This window comes from Chrysochloris asiatica, unplaced genomic scaffold (assembly GCF_000296735.1).
Source record: "Chrysochloris asiatica unplaced genomic scaffold, ChrAsi1.0 scaffold00228, whole genome shotgun sequence".
Classification (NCBI taxonomy): domain Eukaryota; kingdom Metazoa; phylum Chordata; class Mammalia; order Afrosoricida; family Chrysochloridae; genus Chrysochloris; species Chrysochloris asiatica.
Genome location: NW_006408746.1, coordinates 1,768,338 through 1,788,165, shown reverse-complemented (window position 1 = coordinate 1,788,165; position 19,828 = coordinate 1,768,338). Strand labels below are relative to the sequence as shown.

Below are 19,828 nucleotides of genomic sequence, written 5' to 3'. Positions count from 1 at the left end.
TCTTCCACTCTTTAAAGAGGTTTTGTGCAGCAGATTTGCCTAATGAAATATGTCATTTGATTTCTTGACTACTGTTTCTATGAGTGTTCACGGTTGATCTGAGAAAAATGAAGTCTTTGACCACTTTAATCTTTTCTCCCATTTATATGGATGTTATGTACTGGTTCAGTGGTGAGTAATTTTATCTTTACATTGAGATGCAACCTATACCAAAGGCTGTGGTCTTTCAACTTCATCAGCAAGTATTTAAGTCCTCTTCGCTTTTATTAAGTAAGGTTGTATCATCTGCATATCACAAGTTGTTAATGAATCTTCCTCCAAATCCTGATGCCAAGTTCTTCTTCACATAACCCAGCTTCTCAAATGATTTGCTCAGTATACAGATTGAATAAGTATGGTGAAACAATACAACCCTGGTGCACATTTTTCCTAATTTTAAACCATTAAATGTTCCTTTGTCCTGGTCAAACAACTGCTTCTTAGTCTATATACAGGTTCCTTATGACCACATTTAAGTGTTCTAGAATACTTATTTTTTGCAATGCTGTCCATAGCTTGTCATGATCCACACAATCAAAAGTCTTTGAGTAGTCAGTGAAGCACAGATAAACATCTTTCTGGTATTCTCTGCTTTTAGCCAAGATCCTTGTGACATCAGCAATGATATCCCTCATTCCACGCCCTCTTCTGAATCCACTTTAAACTTCTGGAAGTTCTCTACCAACACACGGTTGCAACTGTTTTTTAATTATCTTTAGCAAAATTTTGCTTGCATACAGTATTAATGATACTGTCTGATGATTTTCACATTTCATTGGGTCACCTCTCTTTGGAATGGGAACAAATATGGATCTCTTCCAATTAGCTGGACAAGCAGTTGTCTCCTAAATTTCTTAGCATAGATCAGTGAGTACCTCCAGTGCAGCCTTGCTTTATTAAAAGATTTCAATTTGTATTCCATCCATTCCTAGAACCTCTTCTTTGACAATGCCGTCACTTCACCTTGGGCTTCTTTCTTCAGTATCATCGGCTCTTGTTCATATGCTACCTCTTGAAATGGCTGAATAGCGATCATTTCTTTTTGGTACAATGACTTTGAGTACTCCTTCCATCTTTTTCTGATGCTTTCTGCATCATTCAATATTTTGCCCATGAAATCCTTCAATATTACAAGTAGATGCTTCAATTTTTTATTCAGTTCCCACAGCTTGAGAAATTCTGAGCATGTTCTTCCCTTTTATTTTTCTAACTCTAGCTCTTTACACATTTCATTATAATATTTGACTTTGTCTTCTCAAGCTGCTCTTAGAAATTCTTGGTTCAGATCTTTTACCTCTTCATTTCTTCCATTTGCTTTAATATCTCTAAGTGGAGAGCAAGTTTCAAAGTCCTCCACTTTGGCCTTTTTCTTCTTTCTTATCTTCTTCATGACCATTTACGTTCTTCCTGTATGATGGTGGTGGTGGTGACTATGTGCCATGGAGTCAGTTTCCACTCATAATGATCCTATACAGGACTTCCAAGGTTGTAAAGGAGCAGAAAGCCTCATCTGTCTCCTGCAGAGCATCTGGTAGATTCAAACTGCTGACCTTGGAGTTAGCAGTTGAACTTGTAATCCACTATGCTATGAGACCTCACATAGGATTTTCAGACTTTATCAAAGCAGAATGGCACATCTTTCTCCCTCAGAGTGTCTGGTGGGTTTGAACTGCCAACCTTTTTGTTAGCAATCAAACACTTTAACCACTGAGCCACTAATGACTATATACTGACAATACAAGCTTTTTACCTATAAAGCCAATTAAAGCCTGTCTATATATTTTTTCTTGCTAAAAACATACTCCAACAGCAGAATTCTCCTGTATTCTCTACAAAAATGAAAAAAGTCACTGCCCCTGAATCAATTAGGACTCTTAGCAACCTTACAGAACAGAGTAGAACTGACCCATAGGGTTTCTAAGACTATAAATATTTATAGAAGTAGGCTGCCCACATCTTTATCACGTGGAACAGCTGGTGAGTTTCAAGTGCCAACATTCTGATTGGCAGTAAGGAGATTTAACCACTGCATCACCAGGGCTCCTTATATTCTGTATACAAACCAAATATCTCATCTCTGTGCTTTGGTTATATTGTTTCAAAATCCTTTATATAGCTGATTTCTCCCTTATTTTTCTAAATTTTTATAACACTTACAATGCTTTCACATAAACCAGTAAATAAACACAAACTTAATAACCAATTTCAATGGTAAAGTATTATGTTGCATACAAAGTTTATTAACCTAACAGTGTTTCTATAAGAACTGTAAATGAGTTACCATCCAAAAGAATTACTAAGCCGGATCCTTTATCTAGGACGTCAGCAACTCTTGCTTCACATCTGAAAGTTCCTATAAAAAAGAAAACATAACAAACGTTTAAATACCATAAATTATTAAGACTTAAGATAATTTCTAATAATTTCCACTGTAAATTCAGCAAAACTAAAATGTTAATAAGTTTGAAATAATTTTCCTGAACTAAAAGATTTTCAACATTAAAAGCAATCAGAATACCTGCAGCACGAAATCTGAAGAATATTTCTGATGAGATTTTCAAAGTAACATTTTTCAGTGATCAAAGTAACAATGTCAGTGAGCTCTTCAAGTTCACTTTTTAACTCTTATCATTCAACAAGCACTTATTGTGCACACAATTCTCTACTTTCCTAATTCCAATTGAGAGTGCTTCTTTTTAATCACGATTCTTTTATGAACAGGTGTGTCTTAGTGGATAATGAACAACTCAGCGCAGAGGTTGAAGGAAGACTTCTTAACAAACTATGATACACAAATTACATAACCTTGTGCTTGCTAAAAGTGAAGAGGACTTGAGGCATTTACTGATGAAGATCAAATCTACAGCCTTCAGTATGAATCATACTTCAATCTGAAGAAAACAATAATCCTCACAACTGGAAAAATAAACAACATCATAATAAATGGAGAAAATAAGAAATAATGATGATGCATGGAGGGGATTGTAACCATGGCAATGAGACGATATACGATAGAATGAATGTAAAACTTATGTTCTCCCATGTAAACTATCACATGATTCACAATAAAACATTAAAAAAGAAAGAAATAATCAAATTGTCAAGAATTTCATTTTACATATATCCAAAATCAATGCTCATGGAAGCAGCAATCAAAAATCAAATAACAGGACTAGGCATATAGTCTTTAAAGAGATGGAAAAATTTATCACCAACTTTTTTATGGAAAAGAAAAAAACCATGGACAAGCAAAGCATTACTAGAAAATAAAAGCAAAGTAAGAGTTCTTTTCCGTATCAATCTCAAAATCAACTACACAGCCAAAGTAGTCAAAACCGCCTAGTGCTGATACAACAACAAACACAGAGACCAATGGAACAAAATTGAAAACCCAGAAGTAAATCCATGTGCCTACAAAAACACGATCTTTAACAAAGGACCAAAATATATTAAATGGGGAAGACACTGTCTCTTTAATAGATGGTGCTGGCAAAACTGAATAGGTGGGTTTCCTGAACACTAAGGAAAAATGATACAGGACTCATATTTTACACCATATACAAAAAGGAATTCAAGATGGGAAAAAGACCTAAATGTAAACTTAGAACTACAAAGCTCATCAATAAACACATAAGGAGAAACTTAGGGGCCCTGATACATGGCATAAATATATAAATGAAAACATACAAACAGCAGAAGACAAATTAGATGACTGGGACCTCCTAAAAATTAGACACGTATGTACATCAAAAAACTTCACCAAAAGAGAGCCTACGGACTGGGGGTTAAAATCTGGCAATGACCTATCAGTTATGGGACAATCTCTATAATTTATAGAAAACTTGAACCTCTCCATAAAAAAAAAAAAAAAAGACAATCCAATTTAAAAATGGCAGAGAACATGAAAAGACATTTCACGAAGAAGACATTCAACAAACATGGATAAATGATCGTGATCATTAGACACTGTTGTTAGTTCCATCAAGTCAGTTCCAACTCATAGAGCCCTATGTAGGGTTTCTGAGGCTGTAAATGTGTACTGGAGCAGAAATACTCATCTTTCTGCCTGAAGTGGCTGCAGGGTTTGAACTGCTGACCTAGTGGCTAGCAATCCACGGCTTGTCCTACAGTGCCACCAGTATTCCCTCATTAGTCCTGTTGTTGTTGTTAAGTTCCATCAAATCAGTTTCAACTCATAGAGACCTTGTATAGGGTTTCCATGGAGCGACTGGTGAGTTTGAACAGCCAACCTTGCAGTTCAAACTGACCTTGTGGTCTACTGCTTATCCTACAGTACCCCACTAGGACTCCACAAATTAATATAAAAATAAAAAAAGAAATCAAACAATGTATTGAATGGGGCAAAACTTTTACAAAAGACCTCTTAAAAGTTTTTAAAACAAAGATGTCACCTTTGTGTGTGTGTGCCTGACCAAGTGATGGCATTTTCAACTGTTTCATATGCATAGGAAAGCTGGACAATTAATAAGAGAGATCAAGGAAGAAATTAAGTATTTCAATTATGGTACTGGTGAGGAATACTAACTTCCATGGATTGCCGGAAGAACAAACAAATCTACCAGGAAGAAGTACAGTCACATTCATTAGAAGCAAGGATGGAAGAAGACGGTAAAATGGTGGACCAGTAGTAAGGCTATACAAACCCTCTACAACAAAGATATGGAAAACCAAATGAAATAAATACAGACTATAGTCCTGGAGCCCTGAGCTCCAGGGGATCAGAAGTAGACTGAATGCTTAATAAGAGAGCAAGAGAACACATGGGGGGCAGGCGTGGGAGACAGACTAATGACCTGTGCCAGTCAACAAGACATGGTACAACTACCTTAAACTTATGTGAACTGCTTCAGAGACAAGACAGCATACTGGCACTACAGAAACATACCAGTGACTCACAGAGATAAAGGTGAATTTTTTTGTTTACTCCCCACACCTCCCTGGTGACCAGAGGTGACCCATATACATCCCCAACGAAGCTCCCACTATCCTGGCTGTCAGAACTGCACAGAAGTGAGCAACACAGTTGTGAGTCTCATCAAAATGAGTGGGAAGCTAAGCAACATCAACCATGGCATCTGGATCCAAGTGAACACTGCTCCAAATTTGCAGAGCTGACCCTGACAGGCCCTGGACTAGCCCTAACCAGGAAAAGCAGCTGAACAGACACACATGGTAGGGATTTAAAAGGAGACAGGTAATCAGTGCTGGCTGGTCAGGTGTGACTTGCCATCTTGAACTTCTGCAGGAGGCTGTGACGGCATGAGGGTAATTGGTGGCACAGAGCATACCACTTATTGGCAGACAGGAAAGGTACAAAACTTTTCTTGTACGTCACGTTACCCTGGTGACCAGAGGAATGGCCAGCCCCCATCCAATACACTCCCATCAAAGCTCCTGCTCTCCAGGCAAGCAGAGCTACATCAAAGTGAGTGGGGATCTGGCAAAACCACCCCAGTACTGGATCATGTGTGACCTGCCCCAGACCTGCAAAGCTGGTTCCAGCCAGTCTACAACTAGCAGGACAACTCACACTCGGCTACTCTCTGGGACAGAAATACCCTGATCCTCCAGTAGTTTGGGGTCTGCATGAACTACTTCCAGATTTGTTACTGTTGTTGTTAAGTGCTGTCGAGTCAGTTCCAACACATAATGACCCTGTGTAGGGTTTGCACCTTGCTGTTCAAACCAACTTTGCAGTACACAGTGCATTAACCCACAACACCACACCAGGACTCCAGATTGTTGTTGTTTTTAAATGTTTTAAATAGGTTCCAACCCATAGCAACCCTGTATAGGGTTTCCGAGGAGCAGCTGGCAAGCCTGAACCGCCACACCAGGACTCCAGAACTCCAGATCTTTGTTATTAAGTGTAGTCAAGTTGGTTCCAACCCATAGCGACTCTGTATAGCGTTTCTGAGGAACAGCTGGTGATCTTGAACCACTAAACTTGCAGTTCAAACGGCTTTGCAGTCTGGAGCATTAACCCACAGCGCCACAAAGAACTCCAGATTAGATACCCAGAAAAGACAGGACCTAATCCTACAGGAACTTCATGTTGGGCAGAAATGCCATTATGCCCACATACCACGTGATGCACCTGGCTGATGGGAGATCCCAGAATTTTTTCCTCTCTGTGTCTGGCACCTGCCCTGGTGTTTTCCTTTTCTTTGTTTTTGTTAATTTTTTTCTTTCTCTTATTCACCTACCCTTGAATTTTATCCTTTCTATCTCACTGGTCTGTCAGTCTATTATATTGTGGTGGCTCACGTGGTGTGATGCTAGAAGCTATGCCACCAGTACTTTAAATACAAGGAGGGTCACCTATGGTGGCCAGGTGTCAGCGGAGTTCCAGACTAAAACACATAAGCAAGGAGAGGAGGACTACTTCTGAAAGTTTAGCCACCGAAAATCTTATGAATTACAGCAAAGCACTGTCAGGTATAATGCCAGAATATGAAAACCACCAGAATACTGTCAGATTTAGTGCCGGAAGATGATTCCCCTCAGGTTGGAAGGCACTCAGAATATAACTGTGGAAAAAACTGTCTCCTCAAAATAGAGTTGGACAAGATAGGACGTGTCTCATAAATTTTATATCAAATGGAGGCTGTCCAAAAACTGGCTACAGTAACTAACACATATTACTTTGGTCACCAAAAAGACCACCGCCACAGAAAAAGAAGGAAATCATCATACCAACAAAACCACGAAAGTGGCAGTCTAGAGTTCATCCTTGCAGACTCTGGCCCTAAAACCAAAACCTTGGGTTGAAAATGTTCATATCCAACTACTACTCTTAAAATTTCAAGAGAGCAGTTGTCAGGAAATTAAAAAATCTGCCAAGTAAAATGACAGCTACACACCTCCTGGATATTCCAGTCAACTGAAAAAAAAAAAAAAAAATCAAGAAGAAGAACCACACCCTAAAGAAAACCCTGGAAAAATCTCACCAAGAGAATAATCTAAATTGGGACCAGGTACTCCCCCTTAGCCTGCTCAGAATCAGAATTGCCCCTAAAAGCAGGCTCAGTTGACCCTCATGAATTGATACTAAAGGATACCACTCCTAAAGGACAAATATGCGTGGTTGTGAGCCACTGGCCCCACCTTAAAGACTATTAATTTGTTTCTATCTACTAGCTGACCTGTATGTTGTTGTTGTTTGTTGCTAAGTGCAGTTCAAACTGACCCTGAAGCCAGTGCATTAATCCACAGTGACATACCAGAGCTCCAACTATGATGGATAGGTTCTATATAAATTACTAGGCATTAGATTATTTAATTATCTTGCTGCATATCAAAATTTCTTGAGTTATTATATTACTCTTTATTTTAAATAAAATTTGGATGTTGGACCCCAACCCTTGAGAGTATGTGTGTTGGTGAGTACAGTGGTGGTATCGGGATGAGCATTTTGTTACAGTGTGAGATTTGGGCTTGGAGAAAAATCACTGGCTATGTAGGCATTGGTTATAGAGTCCTGGTGTAGCACTGTGGGTCAATGCACTGGACTGCAAAGTTGGTTTGAACCACAAAGTCTATTTTGCATAGGATCACTATGAGTTGGTAACAACTTGTTGGCACCTAATAACAACAACTCTAATGGCTGATGTGTACATAAATACCTTGTGATATGTTTTATTATGTCACTTTTTGCCAGTATGTGGCTCTGCAGGATAAGCACTTGACCACAAGATCAGTTTGAACTGCAATGTCGGCGGTTCAAACTCCCCAGCCACTACTCAGAAACGCTATACAGGATTGCTATGGGTTGGAACTTAACAACATCATGCCAGTTTAGCATATTGATGCAGTTTAGTAGATTAATCAGAAAATAAAATTATGGAATAAGTGTATAAAAACTCACCTGATCTAGGAAGTGGCTTATATAACTCCAAGTACTGCTCCCCATGAAGAAGCTAAGAAGGATTAAGCAAAATTTTTATTAGCTGATTTTTTTTCTACAGTCTATTTGTGGATATTATTAATCACAAGTGACAACAATGCATTGTTCACATATTCACATCACTATTTTCCCCAAATTAAGTCTCAATTTAGCTGCTTCTTAATTATGTGACTCAAAAAGCACCAGTCTCCCAATTTGAAGACTATTGGAACATAAAAGATAATTTGTGTTCTTTTTTGCCACTTATAAGTTCTTATAGAGTGGTAAGAGTCCAGGTGTCACACTGTGGATTATGGCACTGGACTGCACAGTCGATTTCAACCACAAAGTTGGCAGTTCAAGCTCACCAATCTCTCCTAGGAAACCCTATACAGGGTCGCTATGAATCAAAACAGACTCGACAACACTTAACAACAACAACATGGAGTGGTAATTACAGATTACACCTACTCTTCACCAACTATCTTCTTGGCCAGCATTTCGCATTTCCAACTTTGAAAAAGTTCTCAGGTGGCACCTTCAGTGGTCTGAGCCCCACTCAGAGCTGTGCCTGGGCCCAGGGTGTCCTCCATAGGCAACTCTGAAAAATATACTGGAGGCTCCAGTGATGACCAGCCCAAACAAGGGCCTATGACCAACCTGCTGTGGGACACCTTCTCCCAGTTATCTTCAGTGTCTCAGTCTGGCTACAAAGGGCCCAGGCTGACAGCAGGATGTCAGGTCACAGGCAGGCAGGCAGAGGCTGTGCAAGAGTCCAAACGTGCAGGTGAGAAGTGGGTGGGACGGGGGATGAATGGTGTTACAGGGCTGGAGCAAATGAGCAGCAGGGTGGGCAGCCAGGAGGTGGCAAGCAGTAGAAGGTGGTAGGCAGCAGGGAATCACGAATAACCACCATACCACCAACCTCAATCCCTGCAGGCTCCACATGGGTGAGGAAAAGGGGTCAACCTCACCACTCATATATAGGGGGCACCTGATGGATGATGAATAATAGAGGAGAGATGGACGTCGCCATCCGACTCTCACATAACACCAATTTCACATATTTGGAACCTAACCATGTCAGTAATTGAAGAGTGGGCGTGTTTGCCAATGGAGACCCTAACCTAGGCTATATTTTCAGTTCGTGTTACAATGCCTGAATCATACTAGGCATTCAGTAAACATATAGAAGAAAAATGAACAAATGGGGCCAGTGCTGGTAAAGTAATTTAAACTGGGAAAACATGAACCAAATGCAAATGACTCAATTAAAACACCAAGATAGAGAAACCTTGCAAACATGCTCAGAGTCAAGCATTATCATATATATCTTGTAAATTATCTACAAAGACTAACCTAAGGATACTATATAACTTCACAGCCTCTTAAACTCAATTTGTCAAAGCAAGAATAAACAAGTATTTATAGAAAACAACAGGAAAGGAAACCCAAGACTTGAACAATATATCTAAATGACCACTGCAGTGGGACAGTTTAATCTGATCTTCCTCAGAATCCAGAAAAAAAGCATGGTGATGGGAAGACAAATGAAGGTCTCCCTCACTGAGTCATACTGTCTGGAAACTCAAAGTTCGGAAGACTGGGATTCAAATTCCAAGATGGCTATCATTCCCAGTCACATAATTTAAACACCACTTATCATTTCCAATGTCTGCTAATCCCAAGGGGAAATTCTGAACATTTAATTTTTGTACTTACATCATTAAAACAGAAGAACAGTACATAATAAGTACCATGGGATAATTACATCAAACTTTCCAGCACATACTAACTTTACCGTCAACTTCATCAAATACATTAATAAAATATGTTCCCATGGATTCAGAGTAAGAGTGAACTAATCAATCTTCCAGCAAAGGATTATCCAATCAAAGTAACAGAAATCAATTATTTTATGTCTCTCTATGATTACAATTAAGGACCTCTGGTAGCGTAGTGGTTACGAATTGGGCTGCAAACTGCAAGGTCAGCAGTTCGAAACTACCAGCTGTTCCGCGGGAGAAAGATGAAGCTTTCTGCTCCCATAAAGATTTACAGCCTCGAAAACCCTGTATAGGGTCGCTATGGGTCGGAACCAACTCCACGGCACACAACAACAGCAACATGATTACAATTATCATCAGGCTGATAAACTAAACCAAACTCCAAGAAGTAAAATATACTCTACCTCAAGTTTCACATCCTGCTAGTGTTCCTCCTACCTGCATGGCCATTCCTTCTCAATCTCTTTTGCAAGTTCCTCATCTCTTCAAGCACTAACATTGCAAAGTCCCTAAACAAAAACTTCATCTCTACTTAAACTCATACATTAGGTGATTTCATCCAGTTCGGTGGCTTTAAATATCATATAAATTCTAAAGGCCCCAAATAGAAATTACCCCCAAAATCCAGACTCTCCATTTGAATATGTAATGTTGTTGCTGTTAATGCAGTCAAGTTGGTTCTGACTCGGAGAAACCGTATATAGCAGGTGTAGGGAATGTCAGGGCCTACAGTCATATGTTGTTGTTGTTGTTGTTGTTGTTAAGTGCCGTCAAGTTGGTTCTGACTCATAGTGACCCTGTGCAGGGTTTCCGAGGAGCAGCAGGTTTGAATGGCCAATCTTGTGGTTTGAAATCCACTGCTGATCCTACAGCATTACACCGGGAGTCTGTTTGACCAAATATAGCAGGCTAATTTTTAAGTTGATAATTTTGTATGGCTATACATTTTGGCAGAAAAATGGTTCCCCACCCCTGCTGTATAAGTTTCTAAGGAGCACCTAGTGGGTTTAAACTGCCAACCTTTCCATTAGAAATCCAGTGCTTATCCTACAGTGCCACACAAGTACTGACTCCATGTAACTGTTACACAAACTAAATATATGCTATACATAGTTAATTATGGAGTCCTGGTGTGGCGCTTTGGGTTAATTCACCAGACTGCTCCTCGGAAACCCTACACAGGGTCGCGATGCGTTGGAATCGACTCGATGGCACTTAATAACACAACAAATAGTTAATTATATGAGTATATATACATATGAATAATTTTAGTTGTCCAGACCAAAAATCTTTATCCTTGGTCATCCTTGATCCCTCTTTCCGTCACCCTCACAACCAGTCTTTTAGCTTTGTTGTTGTTGTTAAGTGCTGACCCATACTGACCCTGTATAGAGTTTCTGAGGAGTGGCTGGTGAACTTGAACCACCGACCTTGCAGTTCAAACTGACCTTGCAGTCCAGCATATTAACCCACAGTTTAGATTACTGTTAATAGACACTTAGCTGGTTTCCAGTTTCCATGTTTACAATGTACTCGCGATGAAATAACAAGAGTTAGCTTATGAGTGAACAGTTAAGATTATGTCACTCCTTAGCTCAAAGAGTTACACTGACATCCAACATTAATCAAAGAAAAAGCTTACAATGAACTACAGGCCTTTTCCTAATATTACCCTCTTACTCTACAGCTATATTGACCCCTCGATCCCAAAACAAGTCAAATATGTACCTACCTCAGGTTCTTTTATACTTGTTAACTCTATCTCAAATACCTGACCTGTGCCCTCACCAATATCATGATATAAGAACTATCATGTCCATTTTATAGGTAAGGAAATTGAAGCTTAGAAAAATTATTTACCCTAAGTCAAATAATGAAGTAAATGGCAAATAGACAATTAAGTACAGTATGTCAGAGTTTGTGGAACTGTACTAAATATTTTCCTCTTTTTATTTTCCTTTAAAGTAACTCTCATCTTCTTTATTCTTAAATAAATTAAAAACACATGTCAAAATTTTGTTCCTGAACCACTATAAACTTTTATAATTCTATATATACTTATGTAGATACATATGTGTGTGTGTTTATATAAATGTGTGTGTTTGTATATAAAAATGGAGTCCTGCTTTGGCTCTCTAGGATAAGCACCAGACTGCTAACCACAAGGTTGGTGATTCAAACTCACCAGCCACTCCTTGGAAACCCTAGACAGAGTAGCTATTGAGGTCAGAACCGATTCGATGGCACTTAACAATATATGATGTGCAGGACCCTACCCAGAGAAGAAGTGATGCCAGAGATGGAGGCAGAGACGATGACGTGGAGAGATGGAGCAGGTGGGGACTTTAGACCCAGAGAGGGTAAGGGGCTGTGTGCTGACAACTGGGGGACAGGCTTGCAGGGTATACACTTTAGCTGATTGATGGAGGGGATTGTAACCATGGCAATGAAACAATATACAATAGGATGAATGTAAAGCTAATGTTCTCCCATGTAAACTATCACATAATTCACAAAACATTTATATATATACATATGAAGTAAACATTATCAATCATATTTAAAAACAAAGAATAGCATACTTTTGCCAAGTTGATTGGAAGTCCAGGGATCTCTGCTAATTCTCCACCCATTACAGATTTTTGAGCTATGATAACTGCAAAGGTAGGCAAGCAGGTGAAATCAGAGCTTCCTTCATAAATAAATCTCATATCTTTTGGTTCCTTGGCTGATGCACCCACTCCAAGGGCATACATAATAGCTTCCAGTTCAGTATAAGCAGAAGAAAATGGACGAAGTTGATGACCAATAGCTCCAGCCTATGGAAAAGTTATAAGAAAATGATTATATTCATGAATACAATTTTTATCAAATCTTTGAAATTCAAAATAACTGCTTATATATTTAGTTTTGCTTTTGAAAAGATGTTAATAGAATGCCATTTTAGTGCATTTGATGGAGCATCATAATTGCTTCATTATATTTGAAGTTTTAAAAATAGAAGTCAATTAGATAATGTGTAGAAAAGGACTCCATTTACAGATAAGTATTTTTTTTATTGTTTGCTTCTTTCTAATAGTATATCTCATTTTCAACTTTCTTGCCTGAGTGTGAAAAGCTTACTAGTTCAGTAATTATTAGCTATCCAAAAATCCAAAGAATAATGAATCTGTTATAGATAGTAAATTGCTCTGTAAGATCAATTATATAAAATTCATCACAAATTGATGAGCAAAACAATGCTTAATGCCTGTAAACTAGATTGCCTCATCATAACTCTAACTAAAATGAAATTTTACTTGAAGTTCCTTCCCAGGAATGTTGTTCATCTAATTGGATGTTGAATTTTTCTATTTGGTGATATTTCTAGCTAATGTGTGAACCCACATTAGATTATAAAACAATGATATCCATTCAACCAGTGTTGACAAACTACAGCTACAGGCTAAGAACAGCTTTTATATTTTCAAAGGATAGTTTAAAAGAAAAAGAAGAACAAGCAGACAGAAATAGTATGTGACTTATAAGTCTAACATGTTTACTATCTAGTCCTTTACCAAAGAGCACAGGTAGAACAATTATTAAGTGCTCTGCTGTTAACAGGAAGTTGTTGCTTTGAACCCATTAGTGGCACCACACAAGAAAGCCCTGGAGATCTACTCCTGTAAAGATTATTTATTGTTCAGTGCCGTTGAGTCAGTTTCGATCCATAGCAACCCTGTATAGGGTTTCTGTGGAGCAGCTGGTGAGCCTGAATCACCAACCCTGCAGTTCAAACCAACTTTGCAGTCCAGCGCATTAGCCCACAGCACCATACCAAGACTCTGTAAAGATTATAATCTAGAAAATCCTGTGAGACATTTCTACTCTATCCTATTGGGTTGCTATGAGTCAGAATCAACTCAATAGCACACACAACAAAATGCATACCTTAGGTCACAAAACACCCGAATCTAATGTGACAAATTATTTATTTATTCCCTACAATTGAAAAAAAAGAAAAAGTCTAGAAGATGAAAATCAGCTAACTTCACATGAGCTACAACCACAATTCTATTAGAATTATTAACATAATGGGAGACTTTTACTTGCAGCCATGTTAAAATGTTCAAAGAATACCAAATATTATCAGTGCTTTTCTTTAAAAGAAATGACTCAGGAGAGGCACTAAAAGAACTATCTTTTTCTAAAATGTTAGAAAAATAGCGAATAAAGTAGGATTATCAATAATGTTCCCAATCATCTAGGAAAGCCATGAGAAGAAGCTGAGTGGGTTACTGTCCATTCTCCTACATTACTAGGATAGGTCTGGGAAACTCGACTTTTCTTAGCCCTAATGGATGGACTGCCTTGATAGGAAAGCAAGGCAATTAGCTGGTCTCCTAACTAATTTTCTTGCTTTCCTTTCAAGGCAGTCCATCCATTAGGGGTAAGAAAAGCTTGGTACATACAGTTCAGAAAGAAATGAGAAAGAGGGTAAAATTGTAAAGACAAATAAAGTGATCTGGATAGCTGTAGAAGTGATCCCAAAACGCTTCTCAGCATTTCACAATTTTAACCATGGCTTCCATGTATTGTCAGAATCAAAGTGAGTTGTTCTGAAGTCAATCATAAACAATTTCTGAATAAATTCTGTTTTAAATGATCTCTGCTACTGCTTTCCATCAATTATTAGAGACTGAAAAAGAATGACTGCAATGTTTTAAAAAAAAAAAAAAAAAAAAAAACAGTCTCCAAAGAAAACAAAATACAATGTTGTTCTTTCCTACTTACAAATCCTGATGTGGCTGGTGATGCTGCATGACTGGTATAATTTGCTGAAACTCCTCCTGAATCTACTTGATTTAGAACTTCAAGTATACCCCCAGTTGATTCTAAAATAATAAAATAAAATAATGTTTCTGTTAAAAATATTAAGGAATGTTCCCATATGCTAGATAACTATTTCTCTAACATTCAGAAATCCTGCTGCAGAACCTTCATTGATATTCATAAACTTTGTACCAAGACACTGTAGGAAAAAAATGCAAGTGAGTTTGGAATAGACCAAAGATAACTACATATTTTTAATAGAAAACAAAGCATTGATTAATTCTAAAGGGGTTCTGAGTCATTATATAATTCTGTAAAATAAAATACTTGTTCATGTTGTTGTTGTTGTTAAGTGCCGTTGAATCAGTTCCGACCCATAGCAATCCTATATAGGGTTCCCAAGGATTGGCTGAGGAGCTTGAACCGCACACCTTGTGGTTTAAACCAACCTTGCAGTCCAGCACATTAATCCACAATGCCACACCAGGACTCCATAGACATGTAAATAATATTTGGTGAGGGACAAGTAATTGCAATCTACTCTTCCAACTCTTCTCTGAGATGGAACAGTGCTAAGAATGGCCCTGTCTCAGAATAACTAATGGTGCTTCAGGTTGGGGCTTCAGCCGCCAAATACAGGTAGGGTAGGCTACGGTGAGAAGGGAGGGTGATCTCACAAAAGAAGCGCTCATAGAACAACTCCAGAGCTCCGGATGTACCATAAGATCCAGGACATCAGTTTCCTGCACTTGCAAATGAAAAATATCATGATATTAAGGAAAATATGGGCGACTTAGGAATCTGGAGACTGGACTGCCTCTGTGACTACCCTGTCCCGGCAGAGTTTAGAGAGTGGGGCTAAAGCCAGCCCAGCTCAGAAAGCAGCGCTTTCAGCAAATAAAAGAGAGAAAGAGCCGTGGGAAACTACACATTTCTCCCTCTCTCTCTCTCTCCCTGTCCCAACTTCATTTCACAGTTCGGACATCAGGCAGGACAGTTTTCCCATGGTTCAGAGAGAGGGAGCTTGGCGGCAACTTATGATGTCACCCATGGGCCCAAAATCTGAGGTTGTGCATCTGAACCGGGGCGGGACACCTTGCCTTTCTCCCAGGTAGCAGCTTGGAATTTCCAGCTATTGTTCTTGCAATCCACAGCCACTGTGCTGCCAGAGCTATGTGTGTTGGATCAAAACAAAGCAATCTGTAAAACCACAGCAAAACAGGACTCAACCATCCCAAGATTTGCACTGAGCACAGGCAGATAATCAACTGACCTTCAGAGACAAAAATAGTGGATGATCTTTCTAACATTAACTCTCCAGTATCTACCTGAACACTTATATGGTAGTGAATTGAAGGAGAGGCCTGAGAGAGGGGTCAACCCCACGCCCTGCTGGAGGCTTCTACTTGCATACACACCGACGGGGTAGCACAGTACAGTCGGCCACAGCTTCATTTCTGCTCCAAAGTGGTGATTTTTGTCTATGTGTTTATATTACTTCTGCTTTTGGTCCTTTTGATCACACATCTTTTGTGGAGGTGGGAGCTTTTCCTCTCTACATCACCTAAGAAGAGGCAGCAATCATGGCCATATAGCCAAGCTATAAGCATACCCCATAATATTCCACTACTGAGACAAGACCCAACAACACCTGCTACACATTACAGGTGATAAGGGAAGCCTATCTCCTGATCATATTCAAAATAATAATAACAAAAACAATAATCATGATGAATAAGAGGCAACAAACCTTACTGAAATATGTCCAAAAACAGAAGAGAGTAGCTGATGCAAACGAGCTGGAGATAGACAAAGGCTTTATAGAGAAGGAAGAGCGAGTTCTGGATATGCCTGAGAGGGAATTAAAAAAAATGATATGGAAACAAATTCAAATACTCCGAAAAGGGGTGGAGGAAAACAAGGAAGAAATAAGGAAAGTACTACAGGAACAATCAAATAAGATTGACACAGCATTGGAAACAAATCAAAATCTTGAAAAAAGATGTCCAGATGATCAATAATAAGATATAAGAAATGGACAATACACTGAAAGGGGAAAGGAACAGATTAGAAGAGATGGAAGCCAGAACTAGCAAGCTGGAAGACAAATCTGTCAATACTGCCAAGATAGAAGAGCAAGCAGCTAAAAGGATAAAACAATCTGGAGAGAGTCTAAGATTCATGCTGGATAACATGAAAAGAAATAATGTAAGAATTATTGGCATTCCAGAACAAAAAGAATCAGAGAAGTTCACAAGGAGATAGTTGAAGAGCTTCTGAAAGAAAATTTCCCTAACATCTTGAAAGATGAGAAGATAAACATTCAAGAAGCCGAATGTACCCGAGGAAGGATAGACTGCAAAAGAAAGTCTCCAAGACATATAATAATCAAAGTCTCCAAAATCAAAGACAAGAAAAGAATACTAAAAGTGGCCAGGGAGAAGAGAAATATCACTTATAAAGGAAAGCAAATTAGATTAAGCTCTGACTATTCAGAACAAACCAGGCAAGCAAGAAGGCAATGGGGAAACATATATAAAGCCCTGTAAGAAAAAACTATCAACAAAGAATCGTCTATCCAGCAAAACTATCAATCAAATACAATGGTGCTATCAAAACATTCCAGGATAAACAGAATCTGAGAGATTTTATCAAAACCAACCCAGCACTTCAAAACATCATAAAGGGAGTTCTGTGGACTGAAAACCAACAAGAACAGACAACAAACAGAGATTTACAGGTGTGGCAACACCACCTGGAACTCAGACAGCAGATAGCAGAATTCAGAACAGAACAAGACTACAACAACAATCTCAAAGGAGCTGGGAGATCAACTGAAGACCAAAAGTATATCAATGTCAAAGAAGGGACAAACGTAGCAACAGAGACCCAGGTGGTGAGGATGTCAGGTAAATGACAGGATACAATGGAGTATCTTAAATGCAGAGAAAAGTTAGTACACTACAAGGTAACCCCAAAGAAAGCTAAATATTTAACAACATACCATAAAAATGAATTCCCAAGCAGAACAAGTGAACATGGAAATTAAGAAGAAACCAACAAAAAGTAACACAAAAAACACAAACCCAACACAAGAAGGAATGTAGAAAAGAATGAACAGCACCAACAAAAAAAGTAGCATAATGACAGCAACGAATTCATACTTATTGATAATTACATTTAATGTCAATGAATTGAATGTACCAGTGAAGAGACAGAGTGTGGCAGAATGGATAAGAATACAAGACCCATCAATATGTTGCCTGCAAGAGACACACCTTACACACAAAGACAAAAACAGACTAAAAGTTAAAGGATGGAAAAAACTTTACCAAGCTAACTGCAACAATAAACAAGCAGGAGTGGCAATACTAATCTCTGACAAAGTAAACTTTAAGATAAAAAGCAGCATAAGGGACAAAGAAGGGTCATAATCAAAGGGTCAACTGAGCAAGACGACATAACCATAATAAATATGTATGCTCCTAATGAAAGAACACCAAGACACATGAAGCAGACCTTACTGGAAGTGAAGAAAGAAACGGATAAATCTACAATTATAGTGGGAGATTTTAACACAGCACTTTCGAAAAGGGACAGAACAACCAGAAAGAAACCGGACAAAGCTACAGAGGAACTAAACAACATGATCAACCATCTTGACCTCATAGATGTATACAGAGTATCCAATCCAACAACAGCACAATACACATTCTTCTCAAATGTGCATGGAACATTTTCCAGAATTGACCATGTGTTAGGTCACAGTGCAAGCCTCCATAAATTTACAAGCATCAAAATTCTACAGAGCATCTTCTCAGACCACAATGCTATAAAACTAGAAATCCATAACAAGAAGACCAAAGCAACAAAGTCATATACATGGAAACTGAACAACACCCTGCTGAAAAGCGACTGGGTAAGAGAAGAAATTAAACGTGAATTCACAAAGTACCTAGAAACAAATGAGAATGAAAACACAACATACCAAAATCTTTGGGACACAGCGAACGCAGTCCTGAAAGGACAATTTATTGCGATAAATGCGCAAATCCAAAAAGAAAAAAGAAACAAAATCAACACATTAACACAGCATTTTCGACAATTAGAAGCAGACCAGCAGAGGGAACCTACAGTCACCAAAAGAAAGGAAATAATAAAGATAAGAGCAGAAGTAAACGAGATAGAAAACAAAAAACTATAGAAAGCATCAACAAACAGGAAAAGAAGCTGGTTCTTTAGAAGGATTAATAAAATTGAGAAACTACTGGCAAAAAATGAAAAGAACCACATTATCATATCGACTGATGCAGAAAAGGCATTTGACAAAATCCAACATCCATTCTTGATAAAAACACTCAACAAAGTAAAAACTGAAGGGAAATTCCTCAACATAATCAAGAGCGTATATACAAAACCAAGAGCCTACATCACGCTCAAAGGAGAGAAACTGAAAGTCTTCCCCCTGTGAACAGGAACCAGACTAGGATGTCCTTTATCACCACTCCTATTCAATATCGTGCTGGAAGTTTTAGCCAGAGCTATACTACTAATCAATGCAAGATGGCGGATCCGGTGGAAGTGCAGTAAGAGCTCTGCCAGCAACAACACAGAACACCTGAACAAGCAGGCTCAGGGGATGGTCCCAGAACTCTGAACCACATATAAAGGAATATTTAGAAGGTTGGAAGGTTTGGAGCTGGGGAATTTTGGCAGAAGCAAGAAATCTATTGCTTTCTAGTCCAGGACGCTCAGCTGCTCCAGGAGCTGCCATCTTGGGTAAGACCATGTAGGGGAAGGATCGGAGCGGCCATAGACGCCTGGAAGAACCGCAGAGATAAAGGTGTGGACATTCTTTTCTTTTGGTAGCTGTTCATTGGTCCCTTGTGTCTGCGCACCTCCATTCTGGTGACTATAGGAATGCCTGAGCCAGTGGGCACCCCAGCCCCACCCTCAGAGGGTTCTACTATGCATGCGCACAGATCTCCTCGAAATTTAAAGAGACAGTTTCTAATTAAAACCAAACGGTCACAGCTGGCCCTGAACTGTTTATCACTTGAAAAAAGGCCTGAATGGGGATTGTGGAGCAGGAAAAGGAGACAAAAAAAGGAAATAAGCCGAAAATTAAATCCCAAGTTCCGTCAGAGCTCGGTCAACAACAACACAGAACACCAGGCCAAGAGGGCTCAAGAGATAATGTTGGAACTCTGAAACAAATATAAAGCTATGTTTGGAGGATTGGAGGGTTTATAGCTGAGGAATTTAAAGAGAATCCAGAAATGCA

At 38.9% G+C, this 19,828-nt stretch overlaps 1 protein-coding gene across 1 annotated transcript in view; it reads right to left on the bottom strand.

The window, feature by feature from the left end:
- HSD17B4 (hydroxysteroid (17-beta) dehydrogenase 4) overlaps positions 1-19,828 on the bottom strand; it is a 116,042-nt gene that overhangs the window by 61,634 nt on the left and 34,580 nt on the right. The window contains exons 10-13 of the mRNA XM_006873197.1: positions 14,506-14,606; positions 12,315-12,551; positions 7,928-7,979; positions 2,321-2,392 (exon numbers count right to left, since the gene is read on the bottom strand). Of these exons, the coding sequence (XP_006873259.1) occupies positions 2,321-2,392; positions 7,928-7,979; positions 12,315-12,551; positions 14,506-14,606 (462 nt within the window). The remainder of the gene's footprint in view (positions 1-2,320; positions 2,393-7,927; positions 7,980-12,314; positions 12,552-14,505; positions 14,607-19,828) is intronic.